Genomic DNA, 21,539 nt, shown 5'->3' with positions numbered 1-21,539 from the left:
GTGTCGGCATCAAATGGAGATTGATCGAGTGCCCCCACCCCCTCCCTTGCCTGATGTTTTTGGCATTTGCTCCCTCCATCCATCTGGAGTAGGTTTGAAGGAAAGCTTCGCGTGCAAAGAAGCATTAACAGGAGCAGAGGCTTTAGCTGAGGATTCCCCCCCCCCCAATGGTTTTTAAGAATTGGCAACTTTTCCTGGAGTTTTGGGATCAGAACATAAGAACATATAAAATAGGAGCAGGAGTAGGCCATTCGGCCCTTCGAGCCTGCTCCGCCATTCAATGAGATCATGGCTGATCTTCTGCCTCAACTCCATTCACCGGCCCTATCGCCATATCCCTTGATGCCCTTACTAGTCAGAAATCTATCCACTTCTGTTTTGAATATACCCAATGACTGAGCCTCCACAGCCCTCTGGGGTAGAGAATTCCAAAGATTCACCACCCTCTGTGTGAAGAAATTTCTTCTCATCTCAGTCCTGAATGGCCTACCCTTTATCTTGAGGCTGTGGCCCCTGGTTGTAGACTCCCCAGCCAAGGGAAACATTCTCCCAGCATCCACCCTATCTAGCCCTGTAATAATTTTGTATGCTTCAATGAGATCCCCTCTCATTCTTCTGAATTCAAGAGAATACAGGCCTAGTTTACTCAATCTCTTCTCATACGACAGTCCCGCCATCCCAGGAATCAATCTCGTGAACCTTTGTTGCACTCCCTCTATGGCAAGTATATCCTTCCTTAGGTAAGGAGACCAAAATTGTACACAGTACTCCAGGTGTGGTCTCACCAGGGCCCTATATAATTGAAGTAAGACTTCTTTACTCCATGGAGGGAATGAAACAAAAAATAAGCCGAATGTTGTCTACAAAAATAACTGGAAAGTTGATTGTAATTGAAGAGTTCAACTGCAGAAGAGGGGTAATGAAAGGAAGGTGCTTTCAAGACAAACTTTCACTGGAACTCAGAGAGTGACAAGGTATCTAACTACAAGCTACAGACTGACATGGACAAACAGGGGGCTCTAGGGGGAGAGGAGCTAAATACGATTAAAATCACTAAGGAAGTGGTACTTGGTAAAATAATGGGACTCAAGCCGGATAAATCACCTGGGCCTGATGGCTTACATCCTAGGGTCTTGAGGGAAGTGGTGGTAGGGATTGTGGATGCATTGGTAATAATTTTCCAAAACTCCCTGGACTCAGCAAAGGTCCCGGCAGATTGGAAAACTGCTAATGTAACACCCTTATTTAAAAAGGGTAGTAGGCAGAAGGCTGGAAACTATAGACCTGCTAGCCTAACATCTGTGGTTGGTAAAATGTTAGAGTCCATTATTAAGGACACAGTAACGGGACATTTGGATAAACATAATTTAATAGGACAAACTCAGCATGGTTTCATGAAGGGGAAGTCATGTTTGACAAATTTGCTTGAGTTCTTTGAGGAAGTAACATACAGGGTGGATAAAGGAGAACCAGTGGACGTAGTGTATTTAGACTTCCAAAAGGCATTTGACAAGCTCCGCACAAAAGATTATTGCTCAAGATAAAAAATCACGGGATTGGGGGTAATATTCTGGCGTGGGTGGAGGATTGGCTCTCTAACAGAAAGCAGAGAGTTGGGATAAATGGTTCATTCTCAGACTGGCAATCAGTAACTAGTGGTGTTCCGCAGGGGTCAGTGCTGGGTCCCCAACTCTTTACAATCTATATTAACGATTTGGAGGAAGGGACCGAGTGTGACATATCAAAGTTTGCAGATGATACAAAGATGGGAGGGAAAGTAGTGAGTGAGGAGGACATAAAAAACCTGCAAAGTGACATAGACAGGCTAAGTAAGTGGGCAGAGATTTGGCAGATGGAATACAATACTGGAAAGTGTGAGGTTATGTACTTTGGCAGGAAAAATCATAGAGCAAGTTATTATCTTAATGGCAAGAAACTGGAAAGTACTGTGGTACAAAGGGATCTGGGGGTCCTGGTGCACGAAACTCAAAAAGTTAGTATGCAGGTGCAGCAAGTGATCAAGAAGGCCAATGGAATGTTGGCTTTTATTGCTAGGGGGATAGAATAGAAAAACAGAGAGTTTTGCTGCAGTTGTACAAGGTATTGGTGAGACCGCACCTGGAATACTGCATACAGTTTTGGTGTCCATACTTAAGAAAAGACATACTTGCTCTCAAGTCAGTACAAAGAAGGTTCACTCGGTTAATCCCGGGGATGAGGGGGTGGTCATATGAAGAGAGGTTGAGTAGATTGGGACTCTACTCATTGGAGTTCAGAAGAATGAGAGGTGATCTTATTGAAACATATAAGATTGTGAAGGGGCTTGATCGGGTGGATGCGGTGAGGATGTTCCCAATGATGGGTGAAACTAGAACTAGGGGGCATAATCTTAAAGTAAGGGGCTGCTCTTTCAAAACTGAGATGAGGAGAAACTTCTTCACTCAGAGGGTGGTAGGTTTGTGGAATTTGCTGCCCCAGAAAGCTGTGGAAGCTACATCATTAAATAAATTTAAAACAGAAATAGATAGTTTCCTAGAAGTAAAGGGAATTAAGGGTTACGGGGAGCGGGCAGGAAATTGGACATGAGTCTAGGTTCGGAATGGTCATGGCCCTGTGGGTAGTGGAGCGGGCCCAGGGGCCGTGTAGCCTGGTTCTGCTCCTACTTCTTGTGTTCTAATTCTGTGTTGGATTTCAGGAGATGGTTTTATTCCTGTTCCTGGCTGGGGTGGAGATCGCCTTTATAGAAGGTAAGTACTGTAGAAAATATAGGGACAGAGTGATCTCCTGGAAGAGTTTCGATCGCCTAGATGGGTCGGAGAGGAATTTCCCAGATTTTTTTCTCCCAAATTGGCCATTGGGTTTTTTATCTGGTTTTTCGCCTCTCCCGGGAGATCACATGGGTTCAGGTGGGATGGAGAGTGATAGAAGATTTGAGGTTAGGATCAGATCAGCTATGATCTTATTGAATGGTGGAGCAGGCTCGAGGGGCCGATTGGCCTACTCCTGCTCCTATTTCTTATGTTCTTATGTTCTTATGTCTGTTGGCAAGTCAATGTAAAATGAATGATCCAAGCTACGTTTATAGTGCCCCAAATACATGCCAAGGAGATGAACTGGCACCAGAGCTCAACTATCCTCACTCACCGTTAAGCCACCAACTGTACCTGTAGGCTCTGTTGCACCTACTTGGAGTTGACTACGTAAAACTCCCAAGTGCCAGCTCCAAGCTGCTGGAAGGACACTTGCAGCCAACCTGCAACACACGAAGGGCACTGTCGATGGCAGTCAAGGTCACCACTATTTTCAACTTTCTTGCCTATGGCCCCTTCCACACTGGCATAGGGATTATCTGCAATAACAGCCAATGTGAGGCTCATTAAGGTAACAGGTGGATGTTGCATTGGTCAGTATGGCCACCACTTTCTCACTGAGTTGCAACAGGAGCGTGGCTCAATGATCCAATTGCTATCCACTGCTGCATCTCCCAAAGCCTTGGGATCTTTCATTGCAGCCATGTGACTACCCTGGGCAGCACGTGCCTGTTTCTCCTCTGCCTCCACCACTTGCTTCTCCTGACTTGTGCACTGTGACTTACCCACTGCTGCCCCTACTCACTGCATCGTCTGTGGGGCGTGTTGCTGTGCTGCTTCTTACAGATGTTAGTGAGAGGGACACGGGGTGCTCTGTTGTTTTCGGTCACCAGAGTGTTGGTAAACTGCTCATCTCAGTCTGCGATATTAAAAAAGATACAAACATTGGAATTCTGTGTCCAACAGTCACCTTCAAACAGAGTTTGCATTGCAAGTTACTGTGTATAATGTTTATGTATATGCCTGTGTTGAGTGAGTGAGAAGGACAAGACATAGCAGAAGCAGAATGCTACGAATCCTGAGCTTGGGGGAAGTCTGGGACTTCATCTACCCATTAAGACCCTCATGGGCAAGGATTTCCAGGGTGACCTCCTCAAACTAGCTAAGGACGTACTTTCTGGTACCTTCACCAGTTTCAGTGGGTAATCTTACAAGCCCGGCCGTTTGTCCTACACTTTTATACTCAGTTCTTTAAATACCATCGATTGTCATCTTATGCTGGGTTCCTGTTATATTGTAACCAATGACAAATCAATACTCAAGTTCAAGTAGGTCCTCAATTATGTAGTGGGTGAATGTTGGCAACTTCAGTTGATAAGCGACACTTAACCCACCATTGCTAAGTGCTCCATTCCCACTCGGACCTCACCGTCCTTGGCCTCTTGCTTGCTAAGTGCTCCATTCCCACTCGGACCTCACCGTCCTTGGCCTCTTGCGTTGTTCCACGGAAGCTCAACGTAAACTTGAGGAACAGTACCTCATCTTCCGATTAGGCACTTTGCAGCCTTCCGGACTCAATATCGAGTTCAACAATTTCAGATCATAACCTCGGCCCCTATTACATTTTTACTTATTTTTTTTCCACCCCTTTGTTTTGGATCTTCCCTTCCCCCCCCCTTTTCTTTTTTTTTCTCTCTCCCACACGGCAGCTGTCTCCCATCCTGCCAGTACACTTCACACCTAATCTTGCCGTCTTTTGTCTCCACTGTCCTATTACCATCTTGTCTGGTTTTGAATACCTCTTAATGTCTCTTTTACTTCTTTTGTTCTATCGCAGCCCTGCCTTCGATCTATTTTATTTCCTTTCCGGTTTGAAAAAGGGTTCGACCCGAAATGTCACTCTAATTTCTCTCCACCGATGCTGCCTGGCCTGCTGAGTTTTTCCAGCATTTTCTGTTGTTATTTCAGATTTCCAGCATCTGCAGTATTTTGCTATCGTATATTGCTAAGTGATTCCCTTGTAAGTGCACTGGCTGGCTGCAAGGTTTCATTGACAAGTTGTTGTGATTCTGGTGACCCCAGATCTCCTTGGCCTGTGCACTGTAGGAGCCCTGCTTGTGAGTCTGCCCCACCTCAAACTGTGGTGTCTGACGGGCACACTTACCTGTCAGCTAACTCCTCCAGTGCCTAATGCACCAGTCGCTTCTTTGGGAGGAGAGCATCAGTCCCCATAAATTTAGTGCATCCTCTCCTTTAGTCCTTGCAGTAGGGTTTGCAGCACCTGACCTGTAAAGTTGCTGTTCTTCACCACATCACACCCAATGCTAGAGCAGTTTTGCTGATTAAATAACAACAGAAGATGCTGGAAAAACTCAGCAGGCCAGGCAACATCCGTGGAGAGAGAAATAGTCAACGTTTCAGGTCGAAGACCCTTCTTCAGAACTGAGAAAAAAAGGCAGGAAATGAAACAGAACTGCCTTTTAATCTGTTTCATTTCTTGCCTTTTTTCTCAGTTCTGAAGAAGGGTTTCGACCTGAAATGTTGACTCTATTTCTCTCTCCACGGATGTTGCCTGGCCTGCTGAGTTTTTCCTGCGTCTTCTGTTGTTATTTCGGATTTCCAGCATCCGCAGTATTTTGCTATCATTTTGCTGATTAAATGTTTGCCTGAGCCATCCCGGCTGCATCACTGTCTCATAATCTCAGCCAATTAAGAGGAGTGATGCTTCTCCCTCTTTATTGGCTGACCTGGTGTGTGGGGCATTCGACCCACAGACTAAAAGTGGTCAAGTTGTGAGTAAGCTAGCAGGAATAAATCCTCCCCCCCAAAAATAAAAAAAATGTAACCCTTGTTAACACATTAACAGTAATGTCTCGGCCTTTTTAACTTTTTCTCCCATTCAAGGAGACAATTCTGTTTCCGTTACAGATCAAAGTGATGTTCAAATCAAGCTTACAATCTATTATACAAACAAAGAAACTAGTTGAAAGGAAACGCCACCAACCACTTCAGAAAAGAAAATTACATGGTGAAGAAAATGAAAGTGGAACTTAAGAGCCAAGTATTGGATCTCACAGCAGGTGGAAATGCAAATTTGGAATAAATCCTGAAACTATGTTGTTGAGACAGGATATAGCAAGTGGTTGATGTAATTGTAACTTGAGGACATCTTCATCACGTGCTATTGAGTAAGTGGTGGCCATATAAAAGAAACGTTGCCAGTGTTTCTAAACTCAGGATCAAAGGAGTATCTCATTCAGCATCATCTCTCTGATGATCCTACTTGGGGACACGGCTAAATTATTTTCCTGCTTCAGTTCTTGAGCTAGTAGGGTCACCTTAGTTTAACAATATTCTCATTACACGTCAAGATAATGCTGATTATGATCATCAAGGCAAGGGATGTCAGCGCTGGAGGGTCTAACACGTTTCCAATTGGGGCATCCACTGTCAATATAAAACATCCTAGGTCATGTCTTTCGGACAAGACTTTAAACTGAGTCTGCCCTCTCAGGTGGACATAAAAGATACCACGGCATTATTTCGAAGAGCAGGGGAGTTCGCCCCGGCGCCCTGGCCAATATTTATCCCTCCACCAACATCACTAAAACAAATGACCTGGTCATCATCGCATTGCTGTTTGTGAGATCTTGCTGTGTGCAAATTGGCTGCCGCGTTCCCTAAATTTCAACAGTGACGCCACTTCAAAAGAGGACTTCATTGGCTGTAAAGTGCTTTGGGATGTCCTGAGGCCATGAAAGGCGCTACAGAAATGCAAGTCTTTCCTTCTTTTCTATAACACAAACAAGATGTAGAATAAAGTTTGCTGCACTCTGCCTGGACAATGTTGAGACTGCTTCCAGTTCATTTCACATTGAACCCTTGTAGGCCATAGTGTACTGTAGAGTGTACGTTATACATAGCACTTCTAATTTTAGGGTTAAATCTGACAATTACCTCCCAAAGGATAGGCTTTATATTTTGGTTTAAACCCAATGGAAGAAAGAAGGAAAGAAAGACTTGCATTTCTATAGCGCCTTTCATGACCTCAGGATGTCCCAAAGCGCTTTACAGCCAATGAAGTACTTTTTGAAGTGTAGTCACTGTTGTAATGTAGGAAACGTGGCAGCCAATTTGCGCACAGCAAGCTCCCACAAACAGCAATGTGATAATGACCAGATACTGTAATCTGTTTTGGTGGTGTTGACTGAGGGCTAAATATTGGCCCAGGACACTGGGGAGAACTCCCCTGCTCTTCTTCAAAATAGTCCCATAGGACCTTTTATGTCCACCTGTGGGAGCAGACGGGGCCTCGGTTTAACGTCTTATCCGAATGAAGCCCAACATCACCTTTCTACAATAACAGGAAATGTTGGAAATGCTCAGCAGGTCAGGCAGCATCTGCGGAGAAAGCAGAGGTGTTGTTTTGGGGTGTGAACCCTTTGCCAAAAGTTTTGACAAAAGGTCCACACTGAAAATGTTAGCACATCTGTCCTCTCCACAGATGTTGCCTGTCCTGCTGAGCATTTCTAGCATTTTCTGTTTTTGTTTCAGATTTCCAGCATCTGCATTTTGTTTTTGCTTTTCGTCAGCAGACTACAGTTCCGGTGTGATGCACACAAACATTTTCCCTGTTTTTACTTCATCTTCTCTTTGTACTGACGGGCAGATGGATGTGGCTTGTACAGCTGACTGAACGAAGGCCCATAAGGGAAGAGTCACTGAGTGTGCAGTTAATGATGCATGTGAACTTCTAGTCTTATATACATTAGTAAGAGCTAAGCATATATTTTTAAACTTAGTTTATTTATTCCATTCAAAATTATTTTGCAAATTAAACCAAAATGTTCGAATTACAAATATGTTGTTTTACTTTTGATCTGCAAAAGCATCGAATTGCCTCATGATCTCTGCACAGGAACATAAGAACATAAGAAGTAGGAGCAGAATCTAGACTCACGTCCACTTCCCTGCCCTCTCCCCGTAACCCCTAATTCCCTTATCTGCTAGGAAACTGTCTATCTCCGTTTTAAATTTATTTAATGTTGCAGCTTCCACAGCTCTCTGGGGTAGCAAATTCCATAGATTTACTACCCTCTGAGTGAAGAAGTTTCTCCTCATCTCAGTTTTGAAAGGGCAGCCCCTTATTCTAAGATTATGCCCCCTAGTTCTAGTCTCACCCATCAGTGGAAACATCCTCACCGCATCCAGCCGATCAAGCCCCCTCACAATCTTATATGTTTCGATAAGATCGCCTCTCATTCTTCTGAACTCCAATGAATAGAGGCCCAACCTACTCAACCTTTCCTCATACGTCAACCCTCTCATCTCCGGAATCAACCGAGTGAACCTTCTCTGAACTGCCTCGAGAGCAAGTATATCTTTTCTTAAATATGGAAACCAAAACTGCACGCAGTATTCCAGGTGTGGCCTCACCAATACCCTGTATAACTGCAGCAAGACTTCCCTGTTTTTATACTCCATCCCCCTTGCAATAAAAGCCAAGATTCCATTGGCCGTCCTGATCACCTGCTGCACCTGCATACTAACTTTTTGTGTTTCATGCACCAGGACCCCCAGATCCCTTTGTACTGTAGCACTTTGCAGTTTCTCTCCATTTAGATAATAACTTGCTCTTTGATTTTTTCTGCCAAAGTGCATAACCTCACACTTTCCAATATTATATTCCATCTGCCAAATCTCTGCCCACTCACTTAGCCTGTCTATGTCCTTTTGCAGGTTTTTTATGTCCTCCTCACTCACTGCTTTCCCTCCCATCTTTGTATCATCAGCAAACTTGGATATGTTGCACTCGGTCCCTTCCTCCAAATCGTTAATATAGATTGTAAAGAGTTGGGGTCCCAGCACTGACCCCTGCGGAACACCACTAGTTACTGATTGCCAGCCCGAGAATGAACCATTTATCCCAACTCTTTGTTTTCTGTTAGATAGCCAATCTTCCACCCATGCCAGTATATTACCCCCAATCCTGTGATTTTTTATCTTGATCAGTAATCTTTTGTGTGGAACCTTGTCAAATGCCTTTTGGAAGTCCAAATACACTACATCCACTGGTTCCCCTTTATCCACCCTGTATGTTACGTCCTCAAAGAAGTCGAGCAAATTTGTCAAACATGATTTCCCCTTCATAAAACCATGCTGACTCTGTCCTATTAAATTGTGTTTATCCAAATGCTCTGTTACTGTTTCCTTAATAATGGACTCCAACATTTTGCCAACCACAGATGTTAGGCTAACTGGTCTATAGTTTCCAGCTTTTTGTCTACTTCCCTTCTTAAATAAGAGTGTTACATTAGCAGTTTTCCAATCTGCCGGGACCTTTCCTGAGTCCAGGGAGTTTTGGAAAATAATCACCAATGCATCCACAATCCCTACCGCCACTTCTCTCAAGACCCTAGGATGTAGGCCATCAGGTCCGGGGGATTTATCCGCCTTAAGTCCCATTATTTTACCGAGTACCTTAGTGATTTTAATCGTGTTTAGCTCGATTGCATAACTTCCTTGCTTGAGTGTCAGCTCTTCCAAAGCCAATTCTAAGCTTGGCTGAACATGAAGCCTTCCTGACACAAATATTAAAAATCTTACATCTGTGAGCACTTTTTCCATGATAAATTCCTATGTACATATTTATATTGGAAAGTACCTATGTAAACTTGTCACACTGTAATTACAGCCCACCCCTAATACAACAGCGCCACCACTGCCAGGAGGGTGTAATTACAGGGTGACGAGGAAATTTCCATTATTTACTCTTCATAATTTTGAACACCTGTATTAAATCTCCCCTTAATCGTCTCTGTTCTAAGGAGAAAAATCCCAGTTTTCTCTAGTCTCTCCACATAATTGTAGTTCTGGTAAACCTCCTCTGCACCCACCCCAAGGCCTCGACCTCCTTCCTAAAGCGTGGTGCCCAGAATTGGACGCAATACTCCAGCTGAGGCCTAACCAGTGATTTATAAATGTTTAGCATAACTTCCTTGCTTGAGTGTCAGCTCTTCCAAAGCCAATTCTAAGCTTGGCTGAACCCTGGCCTGTTTGTACAGCTTTCCCTCCACTGCCTAAGGGTAAGATCAGTTAGAATGTTCCACTACCATGGCAACATCATCAGTATGGTCAATTAAGCTCACCACACCTGTCCCTCGGCTGAAAGGGAATGACACCTAATAACCAATTAGATTTCAGTATGCAAATATGTTACTGGATGTCAAACGTTTTCTACCAAGAGACTTCACAGATATAAATATTTTAATGATAATTTTGGAAGGGCCATTCACAGCTACATTCAGATGTGGATTAATGTGGTTGCATTAAGCATATCCATGGCAAAATACAGATACAAGAACATTTTTTGTCAGGTCCTGGATTGTTTCAGCCAGTTAGCACTGGTTAGCCATTCCTCTTTTGGACAAGTCTGAATGTAAACCTTCCCTTAGCCTGTCCTGATTCCCGTCACAGGTCAGCGATTACCTTGAGTTATGTGGCTAGACTGGAGAAGCTGGGGTTGTTCTCCTACTAGAGCAGAGAAGGTTAAGTGGAGATTTGATAGAGGTGTTCAAAAGCATGAACTGTTTTGTTAGAGTAAATAAGGAGAAACTGTTTCCAGTGGCAGAAGGGTCGGTAACCATCGGACACAGATTAAAGATGATTGGCCAAAAAAGAGGCGACATGAGGAAAAAAAATGTTTTAAACACAGGGGCCTAGAAATTGGGTTGGGGCGCCAAAATGGCGCAAAAGTCGCCTGAGCGCAGGATTTAGCGCAGCGTTCAAGGCTTTCGTGATCGTCAGATATTCAGTTTCAGTGCCCCTCGAGGGACACGGGGCGAGGCTCGAGGCGCTCCGCGTCCCTCTTAGGGTGCTGAAACTGAATATCGCAGCGCAACGTGCCGCAGCGCCACATGCTGCGGCACGGCACGCTGCGGTACTGCAGGCCTTCCTCCCACTGTTAAGGGGGAGGAGCCTGCAACAGCGCGATCCCCGCTCGCGAGTGCCGGCAAATGAGCCCGGCACCAAGGAGAAGTGCCGGGCTCTCGGGAAACAGCCGGCAATGCCGCGGGGGGGGGGGTTAGGAGGCCGGGGATGGAGGTGCTGGCAGGCGGCCGCCGGAAAAGGCGGCCGCCCCGCACCTCCACCATAACTTGCACTGCTGCCGGCACAGTAAGGCCCCGTGAACCGGGCGCGGGTAGCGAACGGCACAACTGCGGCGTTCGCTACCAAATATCGCGAACGGGGCACGAATGGGGCGCTGCGCACACTGATGACGTCATCGGTGGCAGCGCAGCGCAAATGGCTAACGCCACCATTAGCGCCCCTGCTGAATATCGCGGGAGGCGCAGCCAGTGGCGCTACAGCCACTGACTGCCTCTTTAGGCGCAGCCAGGTGGCGCTACTCACCCAATTTCTCCCCCAGGGAGTTGTTGTGATTTAGAATGCACAGCCTGAAAGGGCGGTGGAAGCAGATTCAACGGTAACTTTCAAAAGGGAATTGGATAAATACTTGAGGGGCATTTACAGGGCTATGGGGAAAGAGATGGGGACTTTTATACTAATTGGACAGCTCTACCAAAGAGCCGGCACAAACACGATGGGCTGAATGGCCTCCTTCTGTGCTGTCATTCTATGATTCTAACCTCCTGGTCAACAAAGAGTTAACAAATGTGTAGCTTACTCATTAATCTTCTATAGTCAGAGAGGTGATGATGATTGGCAGCATGCCAGATGGTTTCCCTTAGTTTCTTTGTGCTTATTATTAGTCACTCACTGATAAAACCTCAATAACTTCCTTCCAAAAAAGTTTTAACGACTTTTATTTTCATCGTATTGTCTTTAACAACGCACTTATTTGGGATTGTGAAGCAAACTAGGGGAATTGTTCAATGTAGAATTACAACTGAAGAAAATTGAAGACCCGACAGCCACAGAATTATTGAAAACAAAAGCCTAAGTGCAAGTAGACAACCTGTCTGCCAGCTTGTGCCAATACTGCTCTCGAGCCAACTCTTGGGTGGCATGACCCTTTCTGGTCTCTGACGTTGCAATCCCATCCTCTGGGGAAGCTCCTCTCTTCCGTACGCTATTGAGGAAGTGCTGCTGTGATCATGACAAGATGGGGGAGATTTTCTCCAACCTGGGCCTCGGTGAGGTACCTGGCCTGCCACAGGCCATTGTCTGACCTGTGCTTGCAGTGGTCCATGCACTTCACTGTGGGTGAATGTTTGGAAAACCTGCCCTTATGAATGAGTTCAAACAAAATTATATTTATGATATGCACAGAGACCAGAGCCAACGTTCCCCCATTGTCTTCGAGATCTCTGCGCTCTTAACACTTCTGGCCTTTTGCACATCCCTGATCTTCTTCTCTCCACCATTGGTGGCCGTGCCTTCAGCTGCCCGGGCCCCAAGCTCCGGAATTTCCTCCCTAAACCTCTCCACCTCTCTCTTCTCCTATAGGACACTCCTTAAAACCTACCTCTTTGACCAACCTGTCCTAATATCTCCTCAAGGCTCCTGTCAAATTTTGTTCAATAACGTTCCTGTTAAGTGCCTTGGGGATATTGTACTACATTAAAAGCACCATACAAATGCAAGTTGTTGCTGTGTTGTCTAAAGCTAATATAAACGCATTGTTTAAAGGGGCGCCATTTTCACGAGGAGCTACAAGCGCAGAGTGACAAAAGAATGTGTTTCAATGTGATTTACATCATCGACGTGTATTTGCAAACCAAAAATAGTTTGTGAAATATTTTCCCCCGTGAAGGTGCCCCTTTAAGACACTTTCAGCTGTTGTGATCCGAACATCTATTTGTCATGTGGCACATGATGTCAAATGCTTGACCCCCCCCTACCAGCTCTTGAGCTGTAAGAGAAACCTAATTCAATAAAGATAGGGTTTAAATCTACCACCACCCCCATTCCAACCCTGTGCAATATCAGGAAATAGAACAACAGAGAATTGCCCAGATCACAGCTAGTGGTGTATTCAAATGAATCAGAGATTTAATGTATAAAGTGTACTCCTTTTGCCAAGCCTCTTTCCAACAGTTTGTGTTTTAAGCTGTGAAAGGTAATACTGTCTCTTTAAACACTTCACATTTGGAGACTGATTACTTTCCCATAGCAGCTCCTTTACTCTTTGAAGTCAGCTCCTACTACATGAAGCAGTTCGGTTAGCCTGACCGCCCCATCGCTCAGATTAACCAACAGAACAGGCAGGCAGCAACTGCAGCCCAGTGCTCAAGAATAGACACAGGCCTCGTGATTACAGTGGAGATATCGCGGCTGGGTTGGGCCAGTGTGTGGGGGGGGGGGGGAATGCCTCTTGTTACAACGGCCCCCTTCACAGTGACCTGGACTTGGCTACTGTTTACAGTGACTGCTGTGCCGGAAATAACGCGGAGCAGGCAAGATCATACCTGCCTGGCTCTAGTTTCTTCCAGGTTGGCGAGTGTCATCCGTCAATCATACAATTAGCCCAGGCTGTCTTTAATGGGTGGTATCAGAGTTGCAATCACACATTCCTGGCGGTTGCAGTGACTGAGCAATACCTGACACAGCTTCGGTCGAGTTTCTGCTAGTCTCACTCGCTGGGCTACAAGTCAAGGCTGCCAGAATCCATCTGGCTCTGATGCAAATGTGTCTCATGCCTGAAGCTAAGACTTACTTTCTGTGTAGCCCATGTGCTCGGGCTCTGTCTGAATTCTGTCCACGGTCCTACAGCAGTTTCCAACAATGCTTTGTTAACAGAAGAGGTAGGGCATGGACGATTTCTCATTGAATGTATGTCTGTTGAGTGACTGTGGCCGACAGTGAGCCCCTTATCGCAGTCTGTTTTGATCATTAATCATTGCAATTTCAACATGATCGACGGGAGTTGTTGTAAGACCGCATTTCTTACAATGCACCACAATCTTAGAAGCTCAGAATTGTTTATCGAGTGTGACCTAAGCAGTGTCAAATGTATTGTACAATGGGTTTTGTTAATGTATTGTATTTAACGGTGCATTTGCTTCTCCTGGTTAACCCCGTTTAAGGACGATCATTGCATTTCTCCAGTTAAGATATTTGCAGTGACGGCAGGGGCTGATGTTCCTGGGGTTGTGAGATCGCATGGGCGCAAGTCAATGCAGGAAAATCGGGCGGAGTTGGGGCGTACGAACTGAACTGGGCTGATTTTTCAGGACAATTATTTAAAAGGTACTTTTCCCCTTTCAGACAAGCGCGCCTCTTTCCTCCCCACACCAAACCCCAACGATTTCCTTGTGGAAGTGGCTCCCAGCCGCAGGAACAGGAGAATCTGCCCCAGAAGGTGCTGATGCACCGGGGGGGGGCAACTTGCAAACCGAGAATGCAAGGATTTCAGAAAACACTCTTAACCACGAGAGAAATACTCAAGTGGCTCATCACTCACCCGAACCCCTGTGCAAACTTGCTACCTGCAGTCTGTCGCCCGTCCAGTGATTTTTCTGTGTTCGAACCCAGTCTAAACTTCCGCCACTGCTAAATGGATGATCCCACAGACAGACTGAGCAGCCTCCCAGGATATCGGTTTCGTTCAGCCAATGATTTACACAGAAACTCGCCTTATTCTGCAAAACGGAATCATTTTTCTCCTGCTTACTCAGAACATGCCTCGAAATGAAAAGCATTCTGAGAACCTTCAATTTTTTTTGCAATTACAAGTTAGAATTTTAGAAAAATGCTCTTTTTTTATGTGAAACGACAATTCAGCGCTGAAAGGGTTAAAGTGAGTTTGAGGAGGGGGAAAAATCCCGGTTCCCCCCTCAATTTACCCTAGGGACGACCAAAAGAGTGCCCTGTGTTACCAAAAGAGTACCCTAGGGACGTGTCTCCAGTTCCCATCTGACCTTCTGTGCTTCATCAAGTAGGGTTTTAAAAATAAATAAATAAAGTGGGATGTTTGCCTCCGATGGAAAATCAGCATTAGTTGGACTTTGAGTTGAGCAGATTGAAACTGAAAATACCGGTTAATCAGTCAACATAAAACACATAGATAAAAGGAAGATCACCGCACCAATTGCTTCGATTGTAGAGTTTGGTTGGATATTGCTGCTGGGTAAATGGGAGGGATGATTGACAACAAAAGCAGGTCTTTCACTTCCCTTTACCTGGATTGGTACCAGTTTGTTGCTAATTAGAACTCCATGATACTAATATTCAAATAGAAAATAGTATTAATTCTATCGACAAAGTGGTGCAAAGTCATGCAGATTTCTGATTGATATTAGGGGTGATCATGCCATTCTATGCTTCATGCAGGTAGCTATACTCAATGGGAGTGCGGGTCAGAATTGGGATGACCCTGTTCTAGTCTTTGACCTGTGCTCCATGCTGGGAACTTCGGGATCAGGGAATCTCCTCAATGAACATCCCGCCCCCCCCCTCCCTACTCCTTGAGAAACCATGGTGAAGAGTCACTGCACCAAGATTGAAAAGAATAAGGCAGGAAAAAGACTTGCATTTCTATAGCGCCTTTCACGACCTCAGGATGTCCCAAAGCGCTTTACAGCCAATGAAGTACTTTTTGAAGTGTAGCCACTGTTGGAAACGCGGCAGCCAATTTGTGCACAGCAAGCTCCCACAAACAGCAATGCAATAATCACCAAATAATCTGTTTTTAGTGATGTTGGTTGAGGGATAAATATGGGCTGGGGGATAACTCCCCTGCTCTTCTTTGAAATAGGGCCGTGGGATCTTTTACATCCACCTGAGAGGACAGGCGGGGCCTCAGTTTTAAGGTCTCATTAGAATGACGGCACCTCCAACAGTGCAGCACTGCCTTGGTACTGCACCAGAGTGTCAGTCTGGATTGTGTGCTCAAGGCTCTGGCGTGGGGCTTGATACCTACAACCTTCTGACTCAGGCGAGGAGTGCTACCTACTGAGCCAACTGATAACTAGGGGTTTAGATAAATCAGGAAGTGGTGATTGGGTGATACCAAGCTTGGGTTTTAAAAGTCTAAAGGTTGCAGGAGGAAGGAAAGAGGGAGGGGAGGAGAGGAGTATGATGGTTGCGCCCTGCTGGGAAGAGTGTGATGGTTGCGCCCTGCTGAGCTGCATTTTGTCTTCTCTGCAACTGAATTCAAAAAAACTTTTACCAAACAGGCATTGCCAGGCACAGGAATTTCAGACTTAATAACCAGACACAGAACATCGCAGGCAAAGGTCAGTGTCTGATAATATCATGCTAAATGTTGTCATTTTATAGATACAATAAAATCACACCTTTTAGTAAGATATTGTAACTTGAATGCAGGTGTGAATAAGTTATGACCTGAGCAAAGGAATGTGGGATGATTCATCTGATGTGTGTTTAGCCCTGGTAATGTCTCCAGTAGGTATACCACAGGTAACCGGTTGCGACTGGTATCTACTTCACACAATAGGGGGGCCAGCAGACTCGAGATATACCAACCAGCTCTGCTTCATTGTCTGTTCAGGAGAAACTGAAGTCCTGCTGATGCTTGTAAGCAATAATGCTTGTAGTCCCTTGAATATCGAAGATTAAAGGGGTGATCAAATTGAGGTGTTTAAGATGATTAGAGGATTTGACAGGGTCGATAAAGAGAATCTATTTCATCTGGTGGGACAGTCCTGAACAAGAGAGTGTAAGCTTTAAAATTAGAGCTAGTCCGTTCAGGGGTGATGTCAGGAAGCACTTTGTCAGGAAACAGGTAGTGGAAATCTGGAAAATTCTTCCCCCAAAAAGCTATTGAGGCTGAGGGGTTAATTGAAAATTTCAAAACTGAGATTGGTTTGTTAGGCATGGGTATTAAGGGTTACAGAACCAAGGTGGGTAGATGGAGTTACGATACAGATCGGCCATGATCTAATTGAATGGCGGGACAGGCTCGAGGGGCCGAACGGCCTTCTCCTGTTCCTATGTTGCTATATTCCTATGCTGATGGGCCACACAATGCTGTAAATCACAACATCACAGATGAAACTAGCACAGGACACCAACTCTTTTCCCCTAGAAACATAAAGAGTAAAGCCTATCCATTTTTTCCACTTTTTTTTTACAGGCTATTTCGCACAAGTAAAACAGAGTTTTGAATTTACACAGGGATAAAAGGGTGTCAGGAATCAGCAAAATGACCAATTGTGTCCATAGAATAAAAGTTATTTTAGACCATTTTTCAGGTGTAAAACTGGGGTAAAGCATACCAATTTATCAGTAGAACAGCCCAATCTGTGCAGGCATTGCTAAATTTGTGTGGCCCATTTTTTTTTTAGGCATCCCAGGCAGCCCCCTAAAACTGGTGGTAGACACATTGCATATGTCCACTAGGGGCTTAATGCCTGTCGAAGGACCCCTTTTCAAATTTGTTACAGGATTCTTCAGAGGCCCTTGTGGCTGCCAAATACTGTAAGGTGTTTTTTTTTAAACCTTTTTCTGTGGAGTTGGGAGGAGCAGGCGTGCTACCCTGTCCCTTGCCGCCTGCTCCAATTCCCCCTCCCTGAACTTAGCGGAGGGCCGCCAACTGTGAGGCAGGTGGCCCGAAGTAGATTTTTCTCATGGGCTGCGCTCCCTGTGGAGACAGCTCACCCTGACTATGGAGAGAAGGCCTGAGGACCAACTCCTGGTGATTCTCGGGCCTCTTGATTTGGTCACGTGCTTTTGAAGCGCCAAGTTTGGGCCCAAACTCCCTTGCATGGTACAGTTCCTCGAGTGCCTTCCTGTGAGCCCAGACCGGGACTAGGCTATTCAATCATGATGAGCACCACAGTCAAACCAGATTCTATCCTCGCCTGGTGAGCACGCACGAACACTAATGTAGAGATCGGGAGCAGGAATCTTGGCATCTCCCACCCCGCTAACCCAGAAGCACTGAGATCAATGGCAGCCCCACACAGCGACCAGCTAACTCCGCACAGAGCAGGATAAAGCACAAGACCTTCTAACGCACAGTTTTACAGTGAACAAGGCACTTGCATAGAAATTACAGCACAGAAACAGACCATTTGGCCAGTGTTCATGCTTCACGTGAGCCTCCTCACACTCTTTACTTCATCTCTCACCCTATCGACATATTCTTCTATTCCGTCTCCCTCGTGTACTTCCCCTTAAATGCATCTATGCTATTTGCCTCAACCACTCGGAAGTGTTCGAGAGTTCCACGTTCTCACCACTTTTGGGTAAAGAAGTTTCCCCTGAATTCCTTTATTCGTGACTATCTTGTATTTATGGCCTCTAGGTTTGGACTCCTCCACAAGTGGAAACATCTTCTTTATGTCTACCCTCTTGAACCCCTTCATAATTTTAAAGACTGCTATAAGGTCCCCTCTCAGTCTTCTCTTTTCCAGAGAAACAAAGTCCAGACTGTTCAGTCTTTCCTGATGTTGTATCCTCTCAGTTCTGGTATCGTCCTTGTAAATCATTTCTGCACTTTCTCCAGTGCCTCGTCTCCTTTTTGTAATATGGAGACCAGAACTGTGCACAGCACTCGAGTGTGGTCTAACCAAGGCTCCATATAGGTTTAACAAAACTGCTCTGCTTTTCAATTCTGTTCCTCCAGAAATGAACACTTTTTATGGCTTTGTTAACCTGCGTTGCTACTTGCCAACAAAGGCATCAGGGAGGCTAGAAAAGTAGTTTAGTGTTGTTACTACATGACTATCTAAAGTAAATGGACTGTTTAGTCAACATTTGAACAGACTGCAGTACGTAGCAGTCACTAGCACAATGTGGACATGCTCCTTATTTAACATGGCTCGTGGAATAAACTGTTTCATCCTACACTTTGTTTTCCTCAAAATATATCTTTCTACAATCCTAAGGACCTAAAATGGGAATGAGAAAAGGAAATACTGTACAACCCTCTTGGCATCTCCTGTCATTTAAGTCTACGTTCAGGGCAGACTTGGACCATTTTTCCCTCCCTACTGATCGCGGTTTATCTGAACAAGATTAAGCAAGTTTTTTTTCTTAAGTTATTTTCCCCATCAGCAATTCTCTCCACTCCTCTCCCCAAGGCAGTGACTCCTGCTGGGATACAGTTCCACAGGTGCTGGTTGCCCTCTCGGTACTTTGCCCCAATGGCCATTATTCAAAGTTTAGCCTAAGTAATGAATTTGCTATTTGATTGGCGGTGGGTGGGGGTGCACCACTACCCAGCGTGACCGTGTCCTCAGTAGATGCCCACATGTGCACTCTCAGCAAAGGTCAGTGGATAGCAATCCGAAGCAGGAACCTTGGCTGATTGTCCCCTCCCTAACCCAGGGTTACTGAAACTAATTAGAGCGCATCCATTGCCTCCCTGGTTGAGATCGACTAACTCATCACAGGCCGGGGACCTTCCTAGCAAGTTTGAAGAACTGTAGCAATGTTTTGAAGCAATACTGATAATCAAATACTTGACTAGTCCCCTGAAAAGCTCACTGAAGCTGTGTTGCATTTTGAAGTTCCTTCAAAACGTTGTATCTGATGCCTTGCAGGTTTGCTGCTCTTCCAGGCCAATGGTTTTGGAAGTTTGAAGATGCCGTCTTGGTACAGTATAGGGCCTACGTTTTAAAGTGTGTCCAGTTGTGACATCTTGTTGAATGGCGTATCGGGCCCAAGCTGTTTTTATTTCACTGCGAAACTGTGAAGAAGTCCCGTGAGCCACAAGTGTGCAATGGAGCCCCAAAGTTTAAAAGGGAGGAGCTAAATCTGGAAGTGATGATTAGCCGATGCCAGTTTTTGGGGTTTTAAAGGCATTGTAGAAGGAAGGAAAGATTGATGGAAGCAAGCAGTTAGGAGGTCCTGCGAAAGAATGAGTTAGAGACCGCACTGGGTCTTAATTTCAACAAGGCAGGTGTGTAGGAATGGCATTGTGGAGCTTGGATGGTACAAGAGGGGCGGTACAAGAGGAGAGAAGTTTCGAGAGCACTGGGCAGGTCCGTATTGATCAAATAAAGGCGAGTAAAGTTGCGACAGGGTTGTAGGTTAGAGATGATCAACCACTCTCGGACGGTGTGTTTTTTTTTCCTCTTGTATCCTGGCCAGCTGCGCGAGAGACAGATTAGAAAAGCTTCCCCAGATATGGGAGCGGTGTTTTAAATCACGGACTCTACAGAGGGTTAAGGGTTGTTGAGTGGAAAGGAAATGTTTGAAGTAACCTTTTTAAAAACCACACAAAGCAAAACCATTTTTTTTCCCAAAAAAAGGAGAGATACCTGCGGCTTTTAAAATTGATCTGCAGCATTGTAATTAAAATGTTTTTAGTTGCCTCTGTTTTTTACTTTGATATTTAGTGTTTCGGTTCAGTGCACCGCCTTTCAAAGCGACATTATAAATCAGGACCAATTGTTATTGAAGTCCCTGTCGAGGGAAATCACAGCTGTATATTCCGATTCATTTCAGGTATATTTGGACAGCGGTTGGAGGACACTGTGCAGTACGAGCGGAAGTTTGGAAAGCGCTTGGCTCCCTTGCTAGTTGAACAGTGTGTGGACTTTATCAGAGAGCATGGCCTCAATGAAGAAGGGTTATTCCGCATGCCTGGGCAAGCCAACCTGGTCAAAGAACTCCAGGATTCTTTTGATTGCGGAGAAAAACCTCTGTTTGACAGGTAATGTATGCTGAAGGCCATTCTTAAATTTACATCGTCAAGCACTCGTGGCTTCTGATGTTTATTTAAAGGAAACATTAAATTTGAAGCCAATGCTTTTACTGTGTCACTCAATGACTCGCCGACTGAATTGCTCAAGTTGTTTGGGTCTCTTGAAATAACACCCAACTACTTTGTCAACTAAATACTACAGTATTGGCAAATGATGTCATTCAGAACTGATCTTCCCTAATCAATGTTGTGAGAAGGTTTTTGCAGCATTGAGATGTAATAAATCACCAATAGTTACAAATTTTATTCAGGAAGTGCCAGTCCCGAATAACCTTAAACTCAACATATTGACTTCAAACAGAATTGTGTGTCCAGTGAGTCATCGTCCTTTTTTTGCCCACCTGCTTCTTCTTTATTCTATCCTTTATTTAACTAATTAATGCTCTCTCTTCTACTCATGTTCAGGTCAGCCATGGCTCAGTGGGTAGCACCCTCGCCTCTGACGTCAGAAGGTCGTGGGTTCAAGTCCCCACTCCAGGGACTTGAGCACATAAAGCTAGGCTAACACTCCATTGCGGTACTGAGGGAGTGCTGCACTGTCAGAGGTGCCGTCTTTCGGATGACACGTTAAACCGAGGTCCCATCTGCTCTCTCGGGTGGATGTAAAAGATCCCATGGCACTATTTCGAAGAAGAGCAGGGGAGTTTTCCCCAGTGTCCTGGCCAATATTTATCCCTCAATCAACATCACTAAAACAGATTATCTGGTCATTATCACATTGCTGTTTGTGGGAGCTTGCTGTGCGCAAATTGGCTGCCGCGTTTCCCACATTACAACAGTGACAGATTGTCAGTGTTTGACAGCTTCAAAGAGCTGTCAAATGCTGATATTTCATCTGTCAAAAGCTCTTGACAGATGAAATGTCAATCTGTGACGTCACCTGTTGCCGGGTGGCCCTTAATTGGCCTGCTGGGTGGGCTCAACAAGGTCAATCAAATGAAAATTGCGTGGGTTGGCCACAACTTGATGGAGGCAGGACTACAACCCCAAAAGTTGTAGTCCCGCCTCCTACACGCCTCCTCAATGAAAATCCAGCCCAATGCCTTTTTATGTGGACCAGCAGGAAGGGCAATTCGCCCTTCACTGGGCCA

The 21,539-nt window shown here is 45.1% G+C and overlaps 1 protein-coding gene across 5 annotated transcripts in view; it reads left to right on the top strand.

The window, feature by feature from the left end:
* arhgap22a (Rho GTPase activating protein 22a) overlaps positions 1 to 21,539 on the top strand; it is a 395,268-nt gene that overhangs the window by 346,829 nt on the left and 26,900 nt on the right. For 4 of the 5 annotated variants that reach the window (XM_085970362.1, XM_085970366.1, XM_085970363.1 and 1 more), the window contains one exon: positions 20,190 to 20,397. In XM_085970362.1, coding sequence (XP_085826488.1) covers positions 20,190 to 20,397 — 208 coding nt within the window. Of the gene's footprint in view, positions 1 to 13,181; positions 13,577 to 20,189; positions 20,398 to 21,539 lie in introns of those variants that run through there. The other variant, XM_085970365.1, reaches the window with a different exon arrangement.

The sequence above is a fragment of the Somniosus microcephalus genome, chromosome 29 (genome assembly GCF_052327205.1).
Source record: "Somniosus microcephalus isolate GS21.2 chromosome 29, FLI_Smic_1.0, whole genome shotgun sequence".
Classification (NCBI taxonomy): Eukaryota; Metazoa; Chordata; class Chondrichthyes; order Squaliformes; family Somniosidae; genus Somniosus; species Somniosus microcephalus.
The sequence above is the reverse complement of the archived record's forward strand: the minus strand, read 5'-3'. Positions and strand labels throughout refer to the sequence as shown.